The sequence below is a fragment of the Lepidochelys olivacea genome (genome assembly GCF_965140295.1).
Source record: "Lepidochelys olivacea isolate rLepOli2 genome assembly, chromosome: 4".
In the NCBI taxonomy this organism is placed as follows: Eukaryota; Metazoa; Chordata; order Testudines; family Cheloniidae; genus Lepidochelys; species Lepidochelys olivacea.
In genome coordinates this window covers 99,285,137-99,308,212 of record NC_140414.1, presented here as the reverse complement: position 1 = coordinate 99,308,212, position 23,076 = coordinate 99,285,137, and the positions used below count along the sequence as shown (strand labels likewise).

General features: G+C 44.7%; 1 protein-coding gene across 1 annotated transcript in view; it reads right to left on the bottom strand.

Moving 5' to 3' along the window:
- The window catches only part of CORIN (corin, serine peptidase), a 320,230-nt gene that overhangs the window by 92,961 nt on the left and 204,193 nt on the right, over window positions 1–23,076 (bottom strand). The window contains exon 7 of the mRNA XM_084626359.1: window positions 7,012–7,119. Within this exon, the coding sequence (XP_084482485.1) occupies window positions 7,012–7,119 (108 nt within the window). The remainder of the gene's footprint in view (window positions 1–7,011; window positions 7,120–23,076) is intronic.

Genomic DNA, 23,076 nt, shown 5'->3' with positions numbered 1-23,076 from the left:
GAGACTCACTACTCTGGTGCCTCCTGCCAGCTGTCATGGGAATTAGCTTTTCTTGCCAGTGCACCCTCTTCTGGTAGTGCCTTGCCACTGTCACTTCTACGCTGGGACCCAAGTCACTCCCAGGACTGCAGCGTGCTCTTCAGTGACACAGCCCTCTGGTTGCGATGCACTCTGTGCTCCCCCCTTCCAGGGGAATATTGCCATCCCTTAGTCCAGCCACTTCTTCAGTGCCGAGTGGGATGCGGGGGACCCACGCATGGCAGCACCCCTCTGACTCCTCTGTACATTTCCCTGGGCCACTTCCCCACAGCCCCAGCACCCTCTTTGCCCTTGCCTCAGGGCCACAGCCTGCAGATCCCTGCAGCCCATCAGAAACTGCCTTTAGCTCCCTGGGTCTCTGCCTGCAGCACTACTCTGTCCAGGGTGCCTGCTGTCTTCAGCCTGAAAGGCAGCCAGTCCACCTCACTCCTCAAGCTCCAGGAAGTGACTGAAGCTGCTCTGTTCTGAAGCCCTTCTTATATGGGCCAGCCCGGCCCTGATTGACTGCTTCTTTCAGCTCCTCTCTGATTGGCTGCCTCCTGCGCAGCCTCCCAAGGGCTCTATTAACCCCTCAGAGCCCCATGTGCGGCAGGCACCCCATCACGCACCCTCCTCCTTTAGACCGACTTCCCCTGTAGCTGTGGTCGCAGGGTGTCCCTCTCCCATCTCAGATTCTCCACTAGGAGGAGCAAGTTATCATTCTCCTCTCTGGTATTCCTTATTTTCTCTGTCTGTGCCATCTTGTGCTATTTGCAAGGCCAGCTCGGTGGCTTTCAGCCTCTCCCATAGCCCTGGTCCTTGCTCTGCTGACTCTGCCAGTACCCCTTTTCCTAGGGTCTGAGTTTCCAGCTCCCTTCAATTGGTCTCTATATAAGTGCCCACATCCTTCAGCTGGATGTCTAAGGGACTCTTCTTTCCCTCCTGTCTCTCTGGTTCAGCCCCTTTGGCCTTCTCTACCATATCGGTGCAGCCCCCTCTGGGTATCTGGCACCTCTTTCTGTTCCTTTCTGGCTCCCTTGCCCTTCTCCTGGCTTGGGTCCCCTTTCTCATCACCAATCAGGACGCTGCCCTTCCCTGGGCTCCTGTTCTGCCTGTGAGGGCACTGCCTCTTCACATGCCCTGGTTCCCCACAGGCAAAACAAGCATCCCCCCTTCCTGTTCTCTTCCCAGGTCAGGGACCTTGCAGTTTCCCTGCTTTCATTCCCTTGGGGCTAGACTTCTTCTCTTCCCGATAGGGGCACCCTCTCTTGAAGTGTCCCCTCCGCCCACAGGCCTAACACTGCCTTGCTTGTGCTTCTGGCCTGACCCTGGGACCTTGCTTCTTGCTCTTGGGCCCCTGATCACCCCTTGGAGGGTCTTGAGCAAATAACGCTTCTCTTCCGCTAACTGACTCAGGGATTTGTGTAGGTATTTCTGTGCCTCCCATTGTTGCCTCTGGCTCTCCAGGATCTACCCCACCAGGACCTGAATCCCTCTTGTTTGCTCTTCAACCCCCTCCAGTGGAAGCAGCAACTCTGAAGTCCAACTTGGGAAGGTACACCTGCCTTCTACCAAAAAGGCCTCCAAACATGGCAGCCCCATAGTCCCTAAACCCCCAAGTGTCCCTTAAATAGTCTTTCAAACTCCCCTTGTACCAGGGGCAGTGGTCTGGGGCTTCCTGCCAGCTGTCATGGGAAATTGGGTCTTCTCACCAGTGCACCCTCTTCTGGTGGTGCCTTGCCACAATCACTTCTGCTCTGGGACCCACATCACTCCCAGGATTGTGGTGTCCTCTTCAGTGACACAACCCTCGGGCTGTGCTGCACTCTGTGCTCCCCGCTTCCAGGGGAATGTTGCAGTCCCTTAGTACTACCACTTCCTCAGTGGTGAGTGGGGGGAGAGGGACTCAGGTGTGCCCACTACTACAGGTCCCAGACCAGGCACCCTGTGTATGGCCATTTCCCCATGGCCCCAGCACCCTCTTTGCCCTTGCCTCAGAGCCACAGCCTGCAGATTGCAGCAGCCCACCAGGAGCTGCCTTTAGCTCCCTGGGTCTCTGCCTGAAGCACTGTCCAGGGTGCTTGCTGCCTTCAGCCTGCAAGGCAGCCAATCCACCTCATTCCTCAAGCTCCAGGAAGTGACTGAAGCTACTCTGTGCTGCAGCCCTTCTTATATGGGCCAACCCGGCCCTGACTGGTTGCTCATCACAGTCCCTCTGATTGGCTGCCTCCTGCGCAGCCTCCCAAGGGCTCTATTAACCCCTTAGATCTCAGTGTGGGGCAGGCACCCCACCACACTCCTGCACAAAGCTTTCACCTAATATAACAGACCCTTAACTCTAGCCACCTTAATTAGCCATTTACCTATGTTCACCTATTTGCACCCCATGCAAGTTCGAAGCTAATAAGCAATACACCCCTTCACTCCTACAATGTCATTTTACCTCTAGCAAGCATAAAATCACCCACAAGACGTGAGAGAGGACCATAGATCATAAGATTAAGTCAGGGGTTAACAATGTTAATGAGCTAATTAACCCATTAGCAGGCAAGTGGTTAAAAAGGAGCACAGGAAGGAAGTGCTTGAGGAGAGCCAGCCAGCCAGCCCGCCCGCCCGCCCGCCCGCCCGCCCGCCCGCTCTTGGAGTAGAGACATCTCAGCCACTCACCCCTGGAAGAAAGGGCCAGAAAGTTGGAAAACAGTGCAATGGTGTGGTTGCACTGCTATCGGGGTGACAGTAACATTATACAATTACCAGTATGGGACCCTGGCTCTGGACCCCTGGAAGGGGCAGGGCTGCGGGCGGAGGGGTGGGGCTTTGGGGGGGGTCAGCCTCCCCCAGCCAGCTTACCCATGCTGCCCAGAGCTCTGGCCCTGGCCCATGCCACCCGGAGCTCTGGCAACGATTTAAAGGTCCCAGGGCTCCAGCTGCTGCTGCCCTCCAGCCCTTTTAAATCACCGGCCCTGGGGGAGCTGCTCCTTTTGCTGCCCCCCCATCGGCGGCCCGGGGGGCGCAAAAGGGGCAATGATGTTAAAGCGCTGTGGCGGCAGCACTTTAAGCGGAGTCCTTTGTTGCAGCAGCACTTTCGTGTCGGCTGCAGAAGGGCCGGTACCGGTGGCCATTTGTCACCAGTACGCTGTACCGGCCCACTTTCGCCCCTGACTGATATGTACTGATGGAAGGACTGAGACACTGTAAATAAAGTACATGCTGGTGTTCACAAGCAGGAAGGTCTCAGAGTGGTCTGTGTTCGTGAAAGAGGTGGGGGAACAGCAGCTGTGACCTGTCACAATGTTACCTAAGGCAATTGCCAAGTTTCCAATGGTGACTACCATAGTATAGACCAATATCTTTTTTCCTATTAAAGTAATTTAGTTTTATATTAACAAATGGGAAATAGCCTGGATAGAGAAACTAAGCAACTACTACATGTAATTTTGTGCTTTATCCATATATTTTAGCATATTATTTCATAGACAGTTCTGAATATGAAATTTAATGTCAGGTACATCCATTTAATTTGCAATTCCTACATAGGGATGTCTGTATGATAGAGTATTTGTTCCCAAACTGAAGTTCACAGAGCACTCAAATTGTCTGCAGAACTGTATCTCTCGTAGCATATCAATACCTGTCGAGAAAAGATGTGTCCAATGGCCATGGGATGCGAGTAGAGTGAGTAACTGTGCTGAGGTCCCACAGAATTACTACTAAAACCCACTGGTCTGGTAATTTTGTTTTGTTTTTGACATTACATTCAATTTCTAATAGATAATACGACCGGAAGAAATAAAATATTTCTGAGGTAAAAGATGAAACTGAAGACTCAAATAGTATATAAGGAATAGACTATAGTCTGGCTCAGAGGACTGAAGAGACACCACCTTGGATGCCACCTATTTTAAAAGAGTCTTGGAGGAAACTCCAACAAATGGATTGCTGGAATCACTAGTGATCTCCAACAAGGATTTGGAGATCTGCAGTATCTGTGGCCAACACTGCAGAGAAAACAGTTCATGCTGAAAAAATAATTTTGATGGCCAAAGAAGCTGCACCAACAAAAAGTGGGTGAGGTAAAAGATTTTCAAAGAGATCTATCTGTCCCTAGTGAAAGATAAGATAAAGGATTATGAACAGAGACATAGAAGTAACGATGTAAAAATTTTAGGCTGCCATAAGGCACAGCAGGAGGCAATGATACTGTGTTTGTGTAAACACTACTTCTTCCCATTACAAACCCAGATGGAGACATCAGTTGAGAGTTGGAATGAACACATCAAACATGGGTTCCCAGATGGAAATAACTAAGATTCCCAGATAAACAAAGCATTCTTCAGAAGGCTAAAGCTCTTGCGATCATATCTATTATAGACACAGCTATTTATTTTGCCAGCCTTCTTGGCTAAGGTAGAGGAAAAATCTTTCTTCACTCCCACCATAAAATTGTTCAGAAGTAAAAAAAGAAAGATCTGCATTGCATTATGGGACACATAATGATCCCACTAGCCTGCTAATCTTTGGAAGAGGCCAAGAATTTTCCATAAGAAAGCTCCAAGAAGAGACAGAAATCTTAGCCTTATTTGCCCTTTCATCATTCTTTTTCCTCCAGTAATGAAACTTTCTTTGTCAAACCCTTAGGAAAGGTTGAATATACAGAATACACTTGGTATAAAAAGTACTTGAGAGTATGTTAAAGATGAGGAAAAGAGAATGGGACACAACAAATCTGGGAGTAATCACTGTCAAACACTGTTTTTATGTCACTGTTTTCTGTAGGCTATTAAGTTAGGAAGTTTAACTTGTTTCCATTGTTCTCAAAAATTATTACCAACCATGCTACACAACTGAGCACTTTAATGGGACCAGGATTTCACTGTAAGGGCCTGATTCTGCCAATCTAGCTCACAAGGAGTAATACCTTACAGCACAAGTAGTCCCTTTGATAGATTCCAATGGAAGTACTTGAGGAATAAGGAAATATCCACACCCCGAGAGATGTAGCTATGCCAACCTAACCCACAGTGTAAACAGTGCTAGGTTGAAGGAAGAATTCTTCCATCAACCTAGCTACTGTCTCTAATGGATGTGGATTACCTATGCCAATGAGAGAACCCCTTCCATAAGCATAGGAAGCGTCTACTCTGAAGTGCTACAGCAGTGCAGCTGCAGTGGTTTAAGTGCAGGCACACCCTAACGTCTGGTCTATACTTAAAATTTTTTGGAATAATCTTTTGGTTAGGGGTGTGATTTTTTTCTCCCAAAATAATTATATCAGTAGAAGGGTGACTTATACCTGAATAGTTATTTCCCTTCCCATACAGGAATAGCTACACCCTTGTGAAGCAACTGCATCTGCACTTGGGAGGTTAACTATACTTGTATAGTGGAAGCAGTACAGCTTTTTACTTAAATTCATACTTAAAGTCCTTAAATTCATGCATAACTTTGTTCACATAAGAAATCCCACTGAAGTCTTCAAAATAGTAAATTCATAGGTCATATGAAGACTACTCACATGAAGAAAGCTCTGCACAAGATTAAGTGCTTGCAGGATTGGGGCCTATTCACTGTAAACGTGATCAGATTCAATGGGGAAAAAAATTAAAAGAAAAAATGGGTGGGACAGTTGTGGAGAGTTTTTGTTATTGCAGGTTACGAATGCCTGTTGTCCACCAATGCAGCTATTACTGCCTACTACTCAAAACTGGCCTAACAGCAACAGACTTGTGGTAGGCAAGATTAGAAGTATCCAGGCCAGAAAGGAGGAGATTACAATAACCAATGCACAAGACAATAAACACTTGAACAAGCCATAGGTAGTCTATACAGAGAGAAAAGGTTGAATCTTATGGACGTTATATAGGATAAAGTAATATTAGGAAGACAAGATGTGATCAAAACTGGATGGAAATTTTTTTCAATGAAAAGATTTTTAATAAAAAAAGCTTTTGTAAATGATTTTTTGCAATTAAATCTCATTTTTTATTACATTTTTCATTTAAATATATTGAATAATTTTTTTAGAAAAAAAACATGTATTCAGTATTTTTGAAAATTTTTGTTTTGAAATTGTTAAAAAATGGACACCTTCTCTTATTTTTTCTCACTCCCAGAAAAGTGGGAGGAAAGTAAAAGCTAAAAAGGAACAGGGTTTTTTTTATTTTAACAAAATATTATTTTACATGTTTAAAGGCATCTCTTTCAGAGAGAAAGTAGCACTTTCACTTTGTTTAACTTTTTCTCTCTGGCAAAAATTGGAAAAATAAGATTTTTCCACACTAACTTTTTTAAATTTTGCCTCAGGAAACCATTTATTTCCTGGTGGCAAAATTCCAAATGGGGACTTTTTCCCCATGAAAATTTCTACGGGAAAAATTCCCATTTTCAAGCCAGTCATACATGTAATGTGGATTGTGAGAGGAAGAGGATCTGCCAAACAAGACATTGAAGAAGTGATCAGAGAGGTGGGAGGATAATTATTAGTGGAAAGAGCCTTGAAATTCAATGGAGAACAGGATTTAAGGAGCAGTGAATGGCTGATGGTCAAGGAGGACAAGTCTGTCCTGATGCTAATACAGGAAGAATTTAGTCATAATGCTCTGCTGGCACCAATGATATGCAGCATTTTTAGGTTCTATTTTGTCTCATATGAGCTGCTGAATTAGCTGGAAAATTGACAACACATCTTGAACAAGTCTACAATAAATAACAAAGTTAACATTTCTTCAATAAAATGTGCACCTGATTTGTATAAAACATAAAAATTGTGTAAAAATACCATTTGCTGAAAAAGCATTGAATAATAAAATTCTCCAAATCTTTTAAATTAGTTACAGAGAGCCACAAACTTTAATCTGTGTTCACTTCCTTGCTAAATAAAGTGGAATGCATGGGTATATTACTGTTTCTGATAAGTCTAAGGGAAAAGATTCTGTCAGTTTAGACAATGCTATTATATTAAAGCCTTTTGAAAAATGTAACACTCCCAATTACCACAGTTTTGTTCATCACTCAGGTCTCCACAATCATCATATCCATCACAAACAAAGGTGTAATTGAGGCATTTCCCGGTAGTACAGCGGAACACATCATCACTGCAGTCTGCAAAACAAATATTTGTAAAGCACATCAACAAAACACTACATTGTGTTCTATTTTTATAGCACCACAGCAGTGATAGAGCAAGTTAAACTACATTAATAGCTACACACAGTAGCTATATTATAGTAGTAAACACACATATAAGCCAACAACTATATTTGATAAGCACATGAGTTCATTAGAATCCAATATGGATACTGAATATAAGAAGAAGGATCAAAGACACTTTGTGGACCTTTCTGGCTGCAGCCAAGAAGGAAGTGTTGGGACATTCCTTCCCCAGCCCACAAACCTGTCTGAGGCCAGGGCTCGGCACAACCCAGCACTCCCACGCCAGGGCAGGATGCAGTCCAGAAAGCACATGGAAAGATAGTGTGCAGCCCCAGAACTTCCCTGGTTACAGCCCCACAGACCTGCCTGAGGCCAGGGACTGTCTTCCTAAAAAAAAGTTGTAAGCGGCATGCCTCTTGCCAATATCCGAATCCAATTAATATTAAAGTCAATGGAACAGGATCGGTTCCCAGCAAAATGTTGCCATTAAATGAAAGGCATTAGTCTATGGATTGCTATTAAGCAAAAGGCACTGTATTTAGCGCTCAGAAAGTATGTGTCTTTGCCCTGAAAATGGTGATAAGGTTAATTCTCACTTCTTCCTACCATCCTCGGGAAATGCGTTGGCCAAATCCTCCGAAACAGTGAAGTCCCTTTGCACCATACTGCACACATAACCTGGTCATTGAGCCAGCATATCTGACCCAAGAAAGATGTCCAGCATAGGGAGATTCTCTGGTGATGAAAAGTCTACATAAAGATTGCTACCCTACCTTCTCTGCTAGTGACTGGAGGAAAGTGTGTATGGCTGGGAAACTCATGGGTTGTTCCAAAACCTGGCTATGGTTTCTACCCCTTGTGGAATTGGTAGCAGCAGTAAATTAGCAGAAGCCTCAAGCTGCCCTACTGTATGCCCAGAGACCAGCCCTTCATACCGTGACCCCAGAATTAGGCCTGATTTGTTCTGCATGTTCCTTCGCTGAAGACAAGGGTCTGGGCCTGCTGTATCTTTTTTAAGATACAACACACCTCTCCTGAAAGTTAGAGATAAGTATAAGCACTGGAAATCTGCAAATGGAAAGATTTTGTTGATTTGATGGGCTGGATCAAGCATTCACAAATCTTACACATCACATCTGTCATTGTAATAACAATGTTATCAAGACATAGATAAGCAAATTTTAACATTTTCCAAGGCATGATACAGTGCTTTGTGTGGCTAGGCACCTCCTGTCTCTTGTCAGACTTAGCGCTTTCCCCTCTGGCGATGGCGGAGCTGACGTAATCATCCCCTCTGAGGGCAGGGTTTGCCTTCACCTTCCGTGTTCCCTTAGTCCTATTTTCAGGGTAGGCCTGAGGATCGGCCTATGAGGTGATCCTCCAACAAACAAAAAGGAAACAGTCTCATAAACAAAAAAAACCCCAGGGGGGTAACTTTCGCTGCCGCCTCACTGGTGAAGGGTGTCATCCTGTTGGTTGCCCTGGGGTGTCAGTCCTTCCCCTAGTAGGCACTCAGGTTTCCCCTAGGGGAAGGAACACAGCCTCTCACCTTGGAGTGGCTTATTTCCCTACTGCTACTAGCCTGGCAGCAGCTTCTTTCTTTCTTTCTTTCTCTTCTTCTCTGCCCAGAGGAGGGGTTTTTAACGGCCTCAGGCAGTCCTTAATTGGAATCAGTTGTCCCTAATTGACCTGAGGTAATCCCTTCTCAGTTTGTAGGAAAAAGAGACTTTATCATTCTGAGGCTAACATATCGGCCTACCGCAACCCTCTTGCAGCCATCCAGCCTGACTCTGTCACACAGACACACACCCCTGCTCAACACCATGGGGTTGGGCTACTTGAGTCAAAAAACAGTGCACCCTTGACAGGCCATCAGTATTGCCATGCCTGGTCCCTGACCTGTGTTGCTACTCTGAAGTGGAAGGGTTGTAATGACAGGAACTATCTTATTACCCTTGCATTTCTTTCTTTGTTCCAGTGCATCCATTTCAGGGGGTGTGCCAGGGCAGGAGTAAACCCCTTTAAGGCCTTGCCAAAATGATGGCTGCAGCCTGCTCTCTGGCCAGGAGGCCAGGGGTAGAGACACAGGTATTCAGCAGGGAGCACAGCTGCAAGCCCTAACGAGGGCTGGCTCAGAGGAACATTCTGAGCTAAGTAGTGACAGCTGGGCAAACCTCAGTGAGGAGGCAAGAGGGTGGTATCGCTGTCTCCTTACCAAAGAAGGAAGCCTCAAAAGCCAGGAGACCCTGGGGAGGGTCTGTGGGGCACTAGCTGTTGGGGGATCTGGGAACTAAATGAACATTGTAAATAAAGACAGACACTTGGGTGATCCAGCAAAAGAAGGCATGGAAGAGTCTTTATTATACCAGCCTAAACACAGGGTGCAGGCTCAAGAGGGAGAAAACCTGCGGGGACCCTGTGACGGGGGGCATGGTTAGCGTCAAGGGTAAACCTCCGTCCAAGTAGGTAGTATCGGAGGGGTTCCATGGCCCACCTTACCGCAAGGCCTTCCTTCTCTACCATGGCATACCTTAGTAGGAAATTCTTGCCCAGAGAACAAAGGAATAAGATTGGGTATTCTTTCTCTGTTACCATTTGAGAAAGCATGGCTCCCAACCTGACCTTGGAGGCATCGGTTTGCAGCAAGAACACTTTCTCAAAGTCCGGAGCTACTAGCACTGGGTTACTGCAGAGGGCGGTCCTCAGATCTGTAACAGCTTCTTCAGTTGCGCTGGTCTATTTCACTATGTCTGGGTCCCAGCCTTTTATTAGGTCCATCAACTGGTATGCTCTGGTAGCAAAGTGGGGAATGAATCGCCTGTAGTACGCAGCTATCCCCAGGAATGCCCTGACATGTTTCTTCCGGATCGGTAGGGGGCCAACTTTGTATCGCCTCTGACTTGTTCAGTTGGGCTTCACTATGCTCCTCCCAACGACGTACCTGAGGTATTTGGCTTCACTTAGCCCTATTGCACATTTGGAGAGATTCGCAGTGAGACCCGCCTTCCTCAGGTTATCCAATACTGCTTCCACCTTTTCTAGGTGTCTCTCCCAGTCTGGGCTATGTATGATGACATCATTAAGGTAAGTGGCCGCATACTTGCCATGTGGACTCAACAGCTTATCCATGAGCCACTGCAAGGTTGCGGAAGCCCCACGTAATCCGACTGTTTACTGGTACAATCCCTCTGGTGTCGAAAAGGCAGTCTTCTCTTTGGCTTTCTTGGCCTGAGACTTCTCCAGTGGGCCTATCAGGTCCATGGCTATCCTATTGAATGGAACTTTGATAATTGGCAGAGGTACTAAAGGGACGTCAGGTGCGGTTGGGAGACATGCAATTGGCAGTCTGGGCAGGAGGCACAATATCGTCATACCTCCATATAAACTCCTGGCCAAAAGAACCTCTGTAGGATTCAATCAAGGGTCTTATCTACCCCCCGATGTCCTCCAAATAAATGACTATGAGCTAGGTCTAACACTGCCCTGTGGTGCCTTCAAGGTACCAAGAGCTGCTCCACCTCTTGCTCTTGGACTACTCTATATAATAGGTCCCTTTTTATCATGAAATATAGCCCTGGGACTTGGGTTTTCCCCTCCACTGGGACCCCATTCACTTCAACTATCTCTTTTCTAATATTATTGTATAGCAGATCATTGGCATGATCCTGCCCAAAATTCTCAAATGAGGGTCCAATGTGTCCAAATTCAAGGGGACCTACTTCTGCTTCCCTCTCAGGGTTGGTCTCTGTGGAACTGGGTCCAGCTTCTAACTTGTTGACTCTCTGCATCACCCCTTGCCAGCTGGACATGATTTCTTCCCTATGAGTGCAGCCTTTTGGTTCTGGGCCAAGATCCTGGTTCCCAACCTCTTGTCTGCCCTCCTTTCTCACCTAGTCTTCCAAGGCTTCCCAGTTGTAGAGAACAAGTCCTGGGCTAATTCACAGAAGACCGGGAGAGGGCTAGTTACTGGGGCCATTGTATTCATCCCGGGGTCACTACTCTCTTCTGACTCATCTATGGGGAATAGACCTCCAAACCCTGGGAAGTCTCATCCTATAAGGACTGGATATGGGAATTTCGGGACCAGCCCCGCCATCACCCTTGTGGTATTCCCCTAGACCTCAATTTGTACAGGAATGGTTGGATAATTGACAGCACCATGTACACAGGTTATTCCAGTGTGCTTGGCCCGAGACAACTGGTCCCGACCCACAAGTTTCCCTGAGACCAGCATGATGGCACTTCCGGAGTCCACTAATTCAATGGTCTGTATGCCATTTATCCTAAGTGGCCACATGTATCTATGGGGGGCCATCGCTACTCCCAAGAGGTTTATCAAGCCAGATCTTCATGATCCCCCAGATTGCACTGCATGGGCTCCTCCACTTTAGGGCACTGGATCATTATATGCCCCATTCCCCCACAAGCATAACACCTATATCCTACTCGAGGTATCCCTGTATTCTTTGGGCTAGTTGGCCTTATCCCATGTCCCTTTCTCCCCAGGTCCCCAAGTCCCTTTGCAGCCTCAGGCCACTCTTCAGCCTCCTTCCCCCACCCAATATAGTTCTGCCCAGTGCTTCAGAAGCCCGGGCCCTTGGGGTGGGGACTGACCTCTTGCCCCAGTGCATCTCTTCCCTGGTAGTCCAAGAAAGTTCTTTAGCTATTAAGTGTCTCTCTACGAGGGCAACTAATGCATCACAGGAGGAGGTGTCACTTTGGCTGACCCATCCTCGTAGGTTTGGCAGTAGTCCTCTTGTGAACCTGTCCAAGATTATGACTTTCATAATTTTCTCCAGGTTGTGGATCTCGGGGCACAGCCACTTCTACATCAGATGGATCAGGTCGAACGGGTGAGACCTCGGTGCTTTGCCATCCCGATACCTTCACTCATGGAACCTCTGGCCCTTATAGATGTTGTCACCCCGGACCTTGCCAGAATCTCAGCCTTCAGCCGGGGGTAAACTGTAGCTGCTTCCACTGCCATGTCGTAGTATGCCTTCTGGGCCTCCCCACACAGGAAAGGGGCGAGGATGCTGGCCCACTGGTCTTGGGGCCAGGCCTCACGTTGGCCCATTCTCTTGGGGGCAAGAAGATATGCCTCCACATCATCTTCCACTGTCATCTTCTGTAGGTAACTACTTGCCCTTAGGGACCATGTCCCATCATGGCCATGGGTCAGAGCGGTCAGGGCCTTCAGCTGGTTCATGACCTCCTTCAGGGTGGCTCGATCCTGGGCTGCTGGCACATCAGCAGTTGATTTGTTTCCTGCTGTAGCTATACCGACTCCTGTTGGGCAGCCATCTGGACCCTGGTAGTCTTTTGTTTTGCTGCTGTGGCCTGTACTGGTGCCCTCACTACATCGTCCATTTTGGGGGTGGAAGTGATTTACCTTGCCATGGGACAGTTTGCCACGAAGTCTATCCCACTCCTAACACTAGGTGTGGCAAGGCACCTCCTTTCTCTCGCCAGATTTAGCGCTGCCCCCTCTGGCAATGGTGGGCCTGAGGTGGGCAACCCTTCTCAGGGCAGGGTTTGCCTTCCCCCTTCTGTGCTCCCTTAGTCCCAATTTCAGGGCTGAGGGTTGGCCTTTGGGGTTATCCTCCACCAAACAAAAAGGAAACAGTCTCATAAACAAAAAAAACCCCAGGGGGGTAACTTTCGCTGCCCCTCACTGGTGCAGGGTGTCGTCCTGTTGATTGTCCTGGGGTGTTAGTCCTCCCTCCAGCAGGCGCTCAGGTTTGGCTGTTTCCCTAACGGAAGGAGCACAGCCTTTCACCCTGGAACAGCTTATTTCTCTGCTGCCACTAGCCTGGCAACAGCTTGTCTCTCTCTCTCTCTCTTCCCCTCTTCTCTGCCCAGAGAAGGGGTTTTTAAAGGCCTCAGGCAGCCCTTAGTTGGAATCAGGTGTCCCTAATTGACCTGAGGTAACCACTTCTCAGTTTGTAGGGAAAAGAGCCTTTAATATTCTGGGGCTAACATATCGGCCTACCAAGACTCTCTTGCAGCCGTCTGGCCTGACTTTGTGTTATAGACCCAAAGCAGAGGGAGCTAGGGCTACATTATGAAAATCATTTTAACCTATTGTGAAATAGCACATGCATAACAATTTCTCATTGTATCCAATGATTTTAACAGCATGGAACTGTCCAATATTGTGCTCATGAATTATTCTCCGGGGCTCAGAAATTATAGCAATTGTGACTTCTTATCCCTACTCCCATCCTCACTTCTAGACCACCTAGGATCACTCTTGATTTTCAAGGGCCACAGCTAAACAAAGAGTAAGCTGTTTTGAAAATCTGACCCTAAATCTTTTACTTATAAGAACTTGTGGGCCTGACTTTGATCTTACTAGAATGACTTCAAAGGCATAACTTTGGGTTTACACTGGTGTGAGCACAGAATCTGGTCCACTATTTTCTCTCCAAATGATCTACTAATACAGACATCCCCAAGTGGGTTTATTCTTTCTTTCCATGACTGTCAATTGTGTGGCAGATGGGACAAAGGACCCAGTAGGCTAAGTTCCCTGTAAGCTGCGTGGCCGCGCAGCAGCCTTCCTAGCACCATTCAGAGAACCCGTCCAGGGACTTGCCGAGGGAGGGAAGGCTCTCCCCCCGCCCCAAACTAGCCCAGCCCCCAACCTGCTGCATCTGGGGCAGCCCGGACCGGTGTGGGCCCCCCGCCCCAAACTAGCCCAGCCCCCAACCTGCTGCATCTGGGGCAGCCCGGACCGGTGTGGGGTACCCTTCCCCGGGCCCCAAGTCTGCCACAGCCAGGGTGCCTGGATCAGCTGGGCCAGGGCGGCCCTCCCACGTGCCAAACCCAGCCCCATCGCAGACTTGCCACAATGCCCATCCCCTGGCCCAAACCCAGCCCCAGCCCAGTCCTGCCAGGGGAGGGGTGCCAATCCTGCGGCCCCAGCCCCGGAGTTGCCACATTGTGGAGAGGCACCTCTCCCCCACAGCCTAGGTGTTGCTGTGGGAAGAGAGAGCTGGGCATAGCCCCAGAACACCCTCTTGCATCCCAAACCCCTCATCCCTGGCCTCACCCGAGCCTGCACCCTCAGCAGGAGCCCTCACCCCCTGCACCCAACCCTCTGCCCCAGCCCAGAGCCCGCACCCCCAGCCGGAGCCCTCACACCCCTGCACTCCAGCCCCCTCTGACACTCCGAACCCCTCAGCCCCACCCCCACCACATTAATTTTCTTACGTGCACCAATATGAAGGTGATGTGTCACACATCACCTCCATATTAGTGCACATAACAAAATTCATTCCGCATATAGGTGGGAAAAATTGGAGGGAACACTGCCAGTAAGTACTCTTGTGTTCAGTCTAAAATACTGACTATCCTCTTAATTCAGTGTTGTTCCACATTGTTATAGTGTGAGACACTAAAGTACAGAAAATTACTCACAATTAATTTTTTGGGGTAGCATAATTAACAAAACCGTAACAGGTACATTGTTTTGTTTTGTCATATCTGATGGCAGTAGTAAATTGATGCTAGTACCTGCCAAATTGTAATTTAGAGATAAGAGATTGATTCATTGATAGAAAGGATAAGGTTATGCTGTTCTCTGGCCACCCAGCTCTAAAGGCAGTGCAGAAATAAGGGTGGCAATACCATGACTCCGCTACAATAGCCAGATTTCACAGGGGAGACCAGATTCCACGGGAGAGACCAGATTTCATGGTTCGTGCCATGTTTTTCATGGCCATGAATTTGGTAGGGCTCTACTTAGGGGTTTGGTGTACCACAGCATGGAGCAGCTATAACAAGTACACACACAAGAAAGATCTCTCCCTGATTCTTGACCTGGATTTAAGAACAACCCAAGAATTCTCAATCTACCACACAAAATCCTTCTATTTTCACACTTCCCCCAAAGCATGCTGGGCTAAGACACAATGAGATTAGTCAGTATAATATGTAGACTTTCATGCAATATAGATATGTCCAGTAAACATGAGAGATGTGCACCTCCATATTGAGACTCAGTGCTTTAATTCAAAGAGCTCCCAGTAATCTGAGAGACAGCACCAACATACCAGCAAGAGAGAAGACAGGATTTCTCTAGGCTTATTTAATGCCGGCCAGAGAGAGACAATATAAAAAGAGAGATAAGAAATGTAAGAACGGCCATACTGGGTTAGATCAATGATCCATCTAACCCAGTATCCTGTCTTCTGACAGTGGCCAATGCCAGATGCTTCAGAGGGAATGAACAGAACAGGCAATCAGCGAGTCATCCATGCTCTGTCGTCCAGTCCCAGTTACTGGCAGTCAGAAACTACGGATACTCAGAGCAGGGGGGTTCATCCCTCACCATCTTGGCTAATAGCAATTGATGGACCTATCCTACATGAATTTATCTCATTCTTTTTTGAGCCTCATTATACTTTTGGCCTTCAGAATATCCCCTGGCAATGAATTCCATAGATTGACTGTGCATTGTGTGAAGAAGTACCTCCTTATGTTTGTTTTAAACGTACTGCCTATTCATTTAAGTGGGTGACCCCAGGTTTTTGTGTTATGTGAAGGGGTAAATAACACTTCTTTATTCACTTTTTCTATGTCATTCATGATTTTATAGAGCTCTATCATATCCCCCCTTAGTCGTCTCTTTTCTACGCTGAACAGTTCCAGCTTTTTAAAATCTTGTATGGAAACTGTTCTATACCCCAAATCATTTTTGTTGTCCTTCTCTGTACTTCTTCCAATTCTAACATATCTTTTTTGAGGTGGGAGGATCAGAACTGCATACAGTATTCAAGGTGTGGGCATACCCTGAATTTAGATAGTGTCATTATGATATTTTCTGTTTTATGTACCCTTTTCCTAATGGTTACTAATATTCTGTTAGCTTCTTTGACTGCCACTGCACATTGAGGAGTTATTTTCAGAGAACTATCCACAATGACTCCAAGATCTCTTTCTTGAGTGGTAACAGTAATTTAGACCCCATCATTTGGTATGTATAATTGGGATTATATTTTCCAGTGCATTTATCAACAATGAAGTTCATCTACCATTTTGTTGCTCAGGCACCCAGTTTTGTGAGACTCCTTTGTAACTCTTCATAATTAGCTTTGGACTTAACTATCTTGAATAATTTTGCATAGTCAGAAAACATTGCCACCTCTCTGTCTACCCCTTTTTCCAGATCATTTATGAAAATGTTGAACAGCTCTAGTCCCAGTACAGATCAGTGGGGGACCCCACTATTTACCTTTCTGCACTGTGAAAACTGACCATTTATTCCTACCCTTTGTTTCCTGTCTTTTAACCAGTTACTGATCCATGAGAGAACCTTCCCTCTTAACCCATGACAGCTGACTTTGCTTAAGAGCCTTTGGTGAGGGACCTTGTCAAAGGCTTTCTGAAAGTTCAAGTACATTATATCCACTGTACCACCCTGTCCACAAGATTGTCGACCCCGTCAAAGAATTTTAATAAATTAGTGAGGCATGATTTCCCTTTACAAAAGCAATTTTGACGTTTTTCCAACATAATTGTGTTCATCAATATGTTTGATATTTCTGTTCTTTATTATAGTTTAACCAATTTGCCTGGTACTGAAGTTAGGCTTAGTGCCCTGTATTTGCTAGGATTGCCTCTGGAGCCTTTTAAAAAAATTGACATTACATTAGCTATCCACCAGTCATCTGGTTCAAAGGCTGATTAAAGTGATAGGTTACATACCACAGTAATAGTTCTGCAATTTCATATTTGAGTTCCATCAGAACTCTTGGGTGAAGACCATCTGGTCCTGCTGATTTATTACTGTTTAATTTATCAATTTGTTCCAAAACCTCCTCTACTGACACCTCAAAATGGGACAGTTCCTCAGCTCTGTCACCAAAAAAAAATGGCTCCGGTGTGGGATCTGCCTTACATCCTCTGCAGTGAAGACCGATGCAAAGAATTAATTTAGCATCTCCAAAACAGCATTAGCTCCTTTAGCACCTTAATGATCCAGTAGCCCCACTGATTGGCAGGCTTCCTGCTTCTGATGTACTTCTGATCTTCCTGGCAGAGAGTTCCAAAGCAAATCAGCCAACCAAGGGAAGAGGAGAAAGTTCACCAAGATAAAGAAACTATGATTCCTGGTAATCCGGGAGGGAAAATGGCCAGAACTCCAGCAGCCACTACACTCCCACACATATTGCTACATGGTAACATCTTTTATTACTCTTTTTAGAAGATGAATATCCATCCTCAAACCCTCTGTCTTTGCACACAGGAGCCACATGAAGATCACTGTAGCACTTTTGCACTTCTTTGCATGGAGAGAAGGGGTTGGAAATGCTCATGGCACTGTTTGGGGGAGAAGAAAGGGTAGGGAGTTCATTAACATGCGCTCCTAAACCTTTAAGCAGTAACCAGTCACACAGAGGGTGCAGGTCTCCTCTTCCCAACCTTAGACATGGGGCTTGACAGTCTTCAGGCTTGGCCTGACTGCTTTAGTATTAGCACTTCTGTTAATAGAACTAAGGGAGTGGTCTCAAATTTGGGAGAGTTTGGTAAATTTGTAGAGCTTCCCCAGGCTTAACAACCTTAATTTTGGACTATGTATATTAATCACTTCTTACCCCCACAAAAAGATTTGTTCTCTCTACTAATTTTGCATTATTTCAGAAGTTTAGATCTGAACTTATGACTTAAAGCCAAGCACTGTGTGTAAGAGAATGTAATAAAATAATGTCACTGTCTTGAATTTTTCAGACCAGTGTATAAAAAAAGAGAAAAGGAACGAAATGGCAAATTCCAAAACCATAAAACTAAATTAAAATATGTGACTTCTGTGTATATTTCATATGAGCAGAACAGCACCCCGCTGGGTTTAAAATTCAAAACATTATTTGTCTTGAATCTGTATCAGCATGAACTACCCTGGCAAGCCTCTATCTTTTCCCATCGGTATGTAACTCTGACTGTATCTATTTCTTAGTATTCCTCATTGTAAACAAAACAAAGCTGTCTTTTCCCCATGGTCCCTCTTCTGGCTAAGTTAACTGTTTGATCTGCATTCATGCCCTAATACATATTTACAATCATCCTTTCATAGCTACAGAAATGACATTTAGAGCATGGCACAGCTTGACAACAGCACTCTGAAACTCAGACAGTGTAATTTAAACAAAGGCACACAGATGTCTTTGCAAGGGCTGAAATAAGTGAATATGCAAGTCTAAATGTCTTAACGTTTTCATTAAGGTTTTGGCAATAATATATTAGACAGCTACTTATTCTCATCATTATACAAATCCCACTTCATAACCACCACTTCTAACTGGTAGAATTTAATTTTCATTAGGGATGGGCCAAAGCCAGTTTTCATAAAATAAAAATTAGTTGAACTTCATTCCTGTTCCTAATCTCTATTAAACCCAAATCTTTTTTAAGTTTCATATCAGTTTGGTTAAGGCTGGTCAAGCTTTCAGATTTACCAGCCCTTTGACCTCTATTAACGTACTTGCCCTTTCAATTTCCCTATTGCAATACACACTCTTCTGTCTGTCAATTCCCCATCCCACCCCTTAAAGATAATTTTAAGTTCCAGCAACTTCTGTGTCGTTTGTTTTAAAATATGTTTGTATAATTTCACTGGATTTGTTTAGTAAAATTGGGTATAAGGAATCTTATATGCAGTATGACAAATTCTGCCTCCAGTTACACCCATCCACGTCAGTAAAGTTGCACAGTGTGTAAGTCAGGGCAGAAATTGCCCCTGTACTTGTAAACTTAATAACTTAAAAGTCTCTTACATTTCATGATTAAAATTGCTATGTTAATCTCGTGTGTGTGTGTGTGTGTAATATCTGCCTGAAAATAAAGAAACGACAGTATCTCACATAAAACATGAAACGATCATTGCAAACGGCTCATTGGATTCTACAATTGTCTAGACTCTAAAAGTTACCTAAATAATTTATTTGGTGTATCAGAAGAAGCCAAGGAGAGGAAAGGAAGATAATTCACTGTGCAATATAATACTGATAATTTATTGATGCAGGCCACTTAAAACACTCTGGGATTCATCTCTTTAGTATCAGTAATTCTTTTTATAACCTCTATTTCATGAGCCTGCATTTGCGATATAAATTATTTTCAAAAATAAAAGTATCTTGATTGAGGCCTTTGGATGTTACTGCAATACAAATAACAAAAGACATCTCAATGAGAGCTGCGATTTTACTACTAATGTATTTCCCAGAAAGACATTCTGTGTTCTGACATAATCCACAATAATGGAAGTATTAACCAGTAGATTAATTCAGGAGAGGCTGAAGAGCTCCCTACTTGTTTTAAGGTAACTTTTATTATGTATTAGAAAAGTTTGCATGGAAAATATGTAAACATTCTTTGAACTAATAAAGAGTTCTAATAAATAATAGATCTTGACTGTGAAAATCTCTAGCCTTCCCCATGCATTCAAATGCTGAGAAGCCCTTTCTTTGTTGCAGACTATGGGCTAAATCTCACTCACCTTCTTCACATGAGTGGTCCTCTTGAAGTCAATGACACTTTTCATGCAAGGAAGATAAGCAGAATTTGTCTCCCTAGGGGGCCAGATCCTGCAACTGGGTCCACCTGAGCAGACACTTACACCCATGCAGAACAATGGGGCTGTATGCAGTTGCAGGAGTCCACCTGAGAAAATCCAGGTGTAGCCACAAGTTAGCAGACAAGCAAGATGGGTAGCTCCCTATTTCTTCAGCCATTTGGAATTATTATTTAATTTAACAAAACATTAGTAGAAAACAATGATTGTTTTGAACATTTAAAAAAAACAACAACCCTAAATGAAGTGATTACATAATTGTTTAAAAATAAGTACTTTGCTGTACTTGTTTGCCAACAATTTGACCTCCTCATCTGTCACATGCTGGAGAAATCATAATGCTCTTATGCTTAAATCTAAAACAAACTAACAAAAATGTTTTAGTTTAAATCACAAAACATATTCATGGAAGTATTTCTTTTCATCTTTAATTTAATAACCATTGTGTTTTTACATAATCCCATATTTTTACTTCCATACAGCTGTGCCAGTTTACAACAGCAGAATTTGGCCCTTTGAACCTAAGGGTAAATCTACATTTGCACTAGGAGGTGCGATTCTCAGTTTGCATAGACATACCCATGTTAGCAGTGTTTGGGATAGCACCTACAAGTAGCAGTGTGTCCACAGCAGCACACCAAGCGTGCACGCAGGGGGTAGGATTGTCCCAGGCAGGACAGTACTTGGGGCAGCTAGCCTGAGCAGCCACCCATGCCACCACAGACACATTGTTATTTTTAGGAGCTAGCTCAAGCAAAGCTAGCATGGGTATGTCTATGCGAGCTGGGAATCACACATCCCAGTTCAAATATAGATGTACCCTAAATCAGTCCAGTGCCCCTTCAAAGATACAATTAACTACATTTTAAAGTCTACTGATCTGAAACCAGATAGAGTTTGTTGGTTAATTAGTTTACAGAAAGCCTTTTACGTCATTTCAAAGAAATAAAATCTTTTTTTAGTTTTATGAAGTTATGTAGCATCACTGTCTAGACACACTGAGGACTGACTTAATTACAGTACATCAAATCAATTTAACTGAACGGCTAAACATCAACACAGTGTACAACCAAGAGAAAGCTACTTCCACAGCAAATTATTCATCATTGTCACCACAGCCTCATTCTGTTCACTCCAGAGAAAACACTCTGGACAAACAATCCTCCCCTGGGCCAGGAATAAATGAACAGGTCTAGAAAAGACTACCAAGATTCTGATACTGCAAACCTTCAAGCATGTCGGTAACTTGAGCAATCTCATTGTCACTCACATTAGCAACCTCATTGTATTCAACAGGATTACTCATGTCAGCAACGTTACACAAGTGCTTAATTGTTTGCAGGATCAGGATTCAAATTTGTTTCTCCATCTACATTACTAGAAGCCTTTGCTTCCACCTACTGATCTTCAGAGAACAGTTCCATAGAAGTGAAGTTATACCAGTGTAAATGAGATCAGAGTTGAGCCAGATGTTTTACAACTGGTCAAATTACTTAACACAACCAGAACCTTATCTCTGATTCTGTAGTTAAGTTTGCATCTGCTGTTCCATAAACCTCTTTTTTTCTCTCCAAAAGTTTACAGCTGGAGCATTAAAACAAACTTCACTCCAGATCAAACTTATCTAAGATCTAATAAAGTTTGGACTTTGTTAAATTACACCAGTGTAAAAAGTTTCCCAGGTGTTGTTCTGGATCCTGTTAAATACAGGAATGCCACATATCAGTATCAGCACTGTTAGTTTATGCAAACTAGTTTAAAGCACAGAAAGTTAGAGAAAAGCACATTTTCTTTTCCTCTCCGTTATCTTCTTAGACAGATCATCAACCATGTAATAATTCAACTATCAACAACACATCAAAATATTTGGGGTAACTAGCACATTTCTTTATTATGAAAGCACTGGTATTGGTTCCAGTTACTGTCTTACACTTAAAGCAGGGATTGAAAAACTTTATTATGTCTCAAGAACACTTTAGCTCAATACACAGCAGCGGTCAAAAAGGCCAACAGAATGTTAGGAACTATTAGGAAAGGGATAGAAAATAAGACTAAAAATATCATAATGCTACTATATAAATCCACAGTGCACACACACAATTAACCTGTGGAACTCATTGCCATAGGATGTTGTGCTGGCCAAAAGTATAACTGAGTTCAACAAAGAACTAGATAAGTTCACAGAGGATAGGTCTATCAATGGCTATTTGCCAAAATGGTCAGGCATGTAATTCCATGCTCAGGGTAACCCTAAACCTCTCACGGCCAGAAGCTGAGAGTACAAGACAAAGCGGTTCACTGCAACTGCTCTGTTCAGTACAGTTCCCCTGAAGCCCTGGTACTAGCCACTGTAGGAGACAGGATACTGGGCTAGATGGATCATTGGTCTGACACAGCATGGCTATTCTTATGTTCTTATATCTTTTTTTTTAACTTTAGCTGTTGAATTATGTTAATATTTTTTAGCTACTAGTTAGTCTTAATTAGGGTAAACAACCTATTGATGCTGTTAGTATCCTAAGTAATCATAGAATCATAGAATCATAGAATATCAGGGTTGGAAGGGACCCCAGAAGGTCATCTAGTCCAACCCCCTGCTCGAAGCAGGACCAATTCCCAGTTAAATCATCCCAGCCAGGGCTTTGTCAAGCCTGACCTTAAAAACCTCTAAGGAAGGAGATTCTACCACCTCCCTAGGTAACGCATTCCAGTGTTTCACCACCCTCTTAGTGAAAAAGTTTTTCCTAATATCCAATCTAAACCTCCCCCACTGCAACTTGAGACCATTACTCCTCGTTCTGTCATCTGCTACCATTGAGAACAGTCTAGAGCCATCCTCTTTGGAACCCCCTTTCAGGTAGTTGAAAGCAGCTATCAAATCCCCCCTCATTCTTCTCTTCTGCAGGCTAAATAATCCCAGCTCCCTCAGGCGCTCCTCATAACTCATGTGTTCCAGTCCCCTAATCATTTTTGTTGCCCTTCGCTGGACTCTCCAATTTATCCACATCCTTCTTGAAGTGTGGGGCCCAAAACTGGACACAGTACTCCAGATGAGGCCTCACCAATGTCGAATAGAGGGGAACGATCACGTCCCTCGATCTGCTCGCTATGCCCCTACTTATACATCCCAAAATGCCATTGGCCTTCTTGGCAACAAGGGCACACTGCTGACTCATATCCAGCTTCTCGTCCACTGTCACCCCTAGGTCCTTTTCTGCAGAACTGCTGCCTAGCCATTCGGTCCCTAGTCTGTAGCTGTGCATTGGGTTCTTCCGTCCTAAGTGCAGGACCCTGCACTTATCCTTGTTGAACCTCATCAGATTTCTTTTGGC